This window comes from Chrysochloris asiatica, unplaced genomic scaffold (genome assembly GCF_000296735.1).
Source record: "Chrysochloris asiatica unplaced genomic scaffold, ChrAsi1.0 scaffold00272, whole genome shotgun sequence".
Classification (NCBI taxonomy): Eukaryota; Metazoa; Chordata; class Mammalia; order Afrosoricida; family Chrysochloridae; genus Chrysochloris; species Chrysochloris asiatica.
In genome coordinates, this window is record NW_006408790.1 from 2732349 (window position 1) to 2737496 (window position 5148).

The following is a 5148-nucleotide window of genomic DNA, read 5'->3' on the forward strand; positions in this document are numbered from 1 at the left end:
CAGATGGTCACATCTTTCTCCCTGTGGAGTGGCTGATGGGTTCGAACCATGGACCTTTTGGTTAGCAGCCAAGTCTTTAACCACTGTTCCATCAGAGCCTCTGTGAAGGAGGCATGCTTATGCCTAAATAGAAACCTGCCATTCTATTTTGTCTAAACTCATGTAAAGGGACAAGCAAAATACTCTTCCAGATGTTCCCTCATCTAGACATCTCAGTACCTAATCGACACCCCTTCATCACCTCCAAATCAAAAAGCATGTGCGTAGTCACCCAAGACCTGGAGAGCTCCCTAGAACATGTTTCCAGTAGACACCTCTTCACTCAGAGGGTTCGCATGTGCTGACCCTGGCTGGACAGACAGACATCCCTGCTTCTAACAAAAATACCAATAGTAACAATAATGGCGCATCCGTCTTAACCCTTTGAGCACCCTGGTAGCAGCAAGTCACCATCCCTGTCCCCCCCACCCCCCAACAAAACCCAAACCCACATGTCATCTCATTCAGCAAAGGGAACCGTTACCCGCATCTCTGGGGGCCAAAGAGATCAGATGGTACCACCACTGGACGTGGATTGGGAAAACCTCAGTCTCAAAGGGTTAAGCTCGGGCTTCCAGGACAAGGGTCTCATTAAAAGGGCGAGTTGGGGGAACGCACAGTCTCGGAGGAGCTGGGGGAGTAATCTTCCGATTCTGAGTTGAGTTCTGGGGGTGCCGGCTGAGCCTTGTACCGCGCCCTCACATCCTGGTAGCGTCTTCGTCGGAAAACCTGCCTCTCCTTATCAAGAGCGGTGGTCTGGCAGGGGCATAAAATGAGAAAGAGGAGAGTTAGGCCAGCGCCAATGACTCCAAGGGTGGCCAAGGGAGCCCAGCCAACGCAGCTGCGTGCTCCAAGTTTCCAATAGTCTCTATTGTTGGAGTGCTCTTGGACCCCCAAAACCCCCTATGGCATCAGCAGACACAGGCAGATTGGTGGAGGTGGTGTGTCTAACAGTGTTCCCCGAGCTCTCTGTGAACCCCAGTCCATCCCAGCCCAACCAGAAGCCGTGTGTGTGTGTAATGGAGGGAGAGCAGCCTTCAGCATAGGGCGGCCGTGCTGGCATAATAGACATGCAGGTAAAGGAGCCGGTAGCCTCTTCAGCCTAAATGATCTCATTATCATCAGCTGAGGAGGGAGGGGACTGGATCCCAGGGAAGGAGTCAGCTGAGGGAGAGGCTGGATCCCAGGGAAGGAGTCAGCTGATTAGGGAGGGGGCTGGATCCCAGGGAAGGCGTCTTGTGAATGACACCCACACCTGGAATTGAGCATGGTTTGGAATGAAATTAAACTGAATGACAACCCTCCCTCGGAGTTCCTCCGTCCTGGTATGTGGAGCCTCCTGGGTTAACCACTGGGCCCTAAGCATCAGGTCGGCAGTTTGAATTGAGCCTCTGCTGCACAAGAGGAAGATGAGGCTTTCTGCTTCCGTAAAGAGTTACAGCCTGGGAACCCTATGATGTTGTTAAGTGCTGTCGAATCGGTTCTGACTCATAGGTTATCCAAGGTTGAACTGCCGACCGCAGCACCACCTTGGGGTTGTTACGAGTCAGAACTGACCTGACAGCATCCAGCAGCATGTATGGTCACTTATGAGGCAGGGGTTGGATGAGGGGGCCCTGGTTAATGTTGAAGCAGGTCCTGGTGATGCTGTGGGGACAGCTCCAAGAGAGAAAGATGGGACGGTCTGCCCTCGAAACCCTATGGGGTCACTATGAGTCCGAATTCACTGATGGCAGTGGGTTGGCGGTGTAGTGAATGATGTCCAAGGTGGGGTGCTCGGGGCATTGGAATTGGGGATCTCATAACTTCACCCCAGATTTAATGTGAGGTGAACCAGTTGGTACAGAGAGTAGGAAAACATGGAACATCCAGAGAACAGAGAACTGAAGGAAACAGAAGGAAACATGGACGTGGACAAACAGCTGTCTGAAAGCCTCACTTGACGAGGCTGGAGGTGAGTCTACTTTTGGAAAAAGATGAGTTTTTTGTCCTTTGCAGGGATCTACACACCCATTTTTCTTCCTGGAAATTGACTGTGAACTTCTTCCAAGAACGGAGATAAATTTCTAGCCAGCCTGATCCAGAGAAGGAAGCGAAAACAAAGCCCCCACTTACCATGGCAGTACATAGCATTAGGCCAATTTCAGGTCTAAAACAGAACAATCACAGCTCCAAAATGAGGTAATAAAGAGAGAACGGAGTCTGCACGGACAGCGAGGACAGTAAACGGCTCAGTTAGATGCGACTGGTCCACTTTAAAAACAATCCGCACCCTCAACAGCCCAATGAGAAAGATAACATCTAATAATCCACTCGGGGTCCCCTAGAGGGTTTCACCGCCATTCAGCCCCTGAGCAAATGCCCCCTTTTGGTTCTTTGCTGCAATTTTTCTAAGGACTCGCTGAGGTATTTCTTGGTTCTCATAACCACTAGTTTTATGATATTTTCAGCCATCATAAAAATCAAATTCCTAACTTTATTTGAAACGCCGTAAAGTTGTGATACGGGGTTGTTACTCTTAAAGCAAACTGAACAGGCTCTGTTTGTGGAGAGATGAAATGTTTGTGGAAAACAGACCTTCCATTTAGTCTGACTTACATAAAAACCATTTTGTCGTTAATCCAAGAGTAATATAAACGCTTCTCCTGGTCATAAAAAAAGATTTCTGTATCTACCTTTTCCAGAGATAGAAAAAAAAACAAAAAAACTTATTGGCCCCAGATTGAATTCTGACGACTGAATGGAGGAAGTGAGGTGTAGGGACCAGGGCAGTGTTCAGCCCTGAGGGAGGAATCCTGAGTCTCACCAACAACTCCCTTCTCTCAACCATTCAATCGGAGCAAGAATCATTGTTGCCCACCTTCACAGAGTGGCTCCACGTCAAAACGAATGTGAAAATGCTTTCTAAACACCTAAAGCTTTGTAACGAAGTTGTTCTGTTTTTTCTTTACAGTTTGATACAAGATGAAAATGTATAATTAAGTGTTAGGAGACGGTCCCAGAGGGTTTTCAGGGCTGTGATCTTTCAGCAGCGGATCACCAGAGCGTTCTTCTGAGGCACCTCTGGGTGGTTTGAACCAACAAATGCTAGGTTAGTGGTCCCAGCATTTCACCGTTTGTGCCACAGTGACGTCACCATATTCAGAAGAGAGAAATCCTGGTGGCATAATGATTATAAACATTTGGCTTCTAACCCAAAGGTCGGTGGTTCAAACCCACTCAGCGGGCCCTAGTGATCTGCTCCCGTAAAGATGACAGTCGAGGAGCCCTGTGGGGTCACCCTGAGTGGGAATGAACCACCCCAAGGGAGGACCCTGGTGCCGTGCACAGCGTGACACTCAGTCAACACAAGAAGGGCAGTGCTGAGAAGACAGGAAACCGAGTCCAGCAAGGACGCCAGACTGCTCATCGTCTACACTACTGGAGGAGCCCTCGTGGCACTGTGCTTAGGTGCTCAGCCACAAACTGAAAAGTCAGCGGTTCTAACCCACCAGCCGGAGAAAGATGAGACATCTGCTTCTCCCAGGACGGCAGTCTCGGGAAGCCTGCGGGCAGTCCTGCTCTGACTTCACAGAAAAGAGGATAAACTAATGCCTTTTCCTTTAGCTTCAGTCATGTGACGTGGATTGTCTTCCTTCACAACCAAAGCAGTTAGAAAGCGTATCTCAATGAACGGACTTTAAATTCTCGCTTCCATACTTCATCTCACCCTCCTCTCTACGCACTTATTTTGTGCACATTATCACTTCCTGCAGCACACCTTATTTTTTCTTCTAAATCCCTAGGCATGTCTTGTCTTGATCAAACTTTATACACTTAACTGCACACTGACCTCTTGTGTGTACATATTTCCAAAATACCATACAAACTCCTCAGTGGTGGTGTCAAGCCACTTCGGACACATAGCCACCCTACATGGGGTTTCTGGGAGCAGAAAGCATCATCTGTCCCTTGCGGAGCAGCTGGTAGATTCGAACTGCTGACCTTGTAGTTAGCAGTCCAGCTCCTAATGCACTACATTACCAGGGTCCCTTTCTCTATACTAGAGACTAGGATTATACAGCTGAATATCTCTTATTACTACAGGGTCAAGTTATTTTACACAGTTATATGGACTTTCTTTTCTAAGTAACAGAAGACTACAAGGCAAAGCAATGGCATGACACAAAAGAGTAAGAAGTTGAATATTAAAGTCAGTATTTAAGGATATGATTTACAACCCATATATGACCGAATGATCTCAGGAAAAACTAGTATCTTCAGTAACTATGCTCATTTATCTGATCCAGAGCATTCATCAAAGCCCAGTTTCTCATCACTGTATTCTCTGTTCCTGAGGGTGTCTTTAAAATGCTAATTGGGACAATAAAATGATCTTGCCTCTGAAATACCTGTGATTCCTCTTTATCCATGGAACTCTGGCCCTTCACATAGTTTGGGGTAGGGATAAATTCACCAAAGATGTAAGCTATCTGCTAGGACAGATTTTAAAACAGGTATTGCTAAAAATATACCTACGACAAGGCTTCAACAGTTTAATGGAAAAATTCCATTATCTTTTAATTCCATTTTCCACGAACATTTTGAAGCCCCGTTGCACAATCAAACTGATTAATTCCTCTCTTCCACTCCAAAGTAAAGCATTTGAAACCTAGTCTGTGCCCTGAAATGTTGCATCACAAATTCAAATTCTGTGCCCTTCACTCAATACTGAGCACCCCAGACTCTCCTGCCTTTGTCGAAGCCACAATGTTGATGCCATGTGGCACCGATGCTTAAACCTGCCTGTGACTTCACTCGTGGGAGCCAACAAGTGGGAGCCAACATGATTGGACTTGTGGCAGAATCCCCAAGAGTGTCCTGTAAATTAGCACAAAGAGCAGGGAAGGGGACCAAGTGTTGGTGCTAATCACCACAGGTTACAGGTGAACCAGAACTCCCAGAGAATGCTGAAGCTGGTCCTGATTGAATTCCAATTCACTGTCACACCCGGTGTGACAGAGTAGGACTGTCCCACAGGGTTTCCTAGGCTGTCATCTATTGTGTCACTATATACTCATATATACTCTTATAGATCATCCACTCACAGCACCCCCTGGTGTAACAGAG

General features: G+C 47.2%; 1 protein-coding gene across 2 annotated transcripts in view; it reads right to left on the reverse strand.

Annotated features, from left to right (window-relative positions):
• Positions 1 to 630: 630 nt before the first annotated feature.
• The window catches only part of DCLK1 (doublecortin-like kinase 1), a 314483-nt gene continuing 309965 nt past the window's right edge, over positions 631 to 5148 (reverse strand). Inside the window, exon 16 of one of the 2 annotated variants that reach the window (XM_006874369.1) lies at positions 631 to 795. In XM_006874369.1, coding sequence (XP_006874431.1) covers positions 631 to 795 — 165 coding nt within the window. The remainder of the gene's footprint in view (positions 796 to 5148) is intronic. The other variant, XM_006874370.1, reaches the window with a different exon arrangement.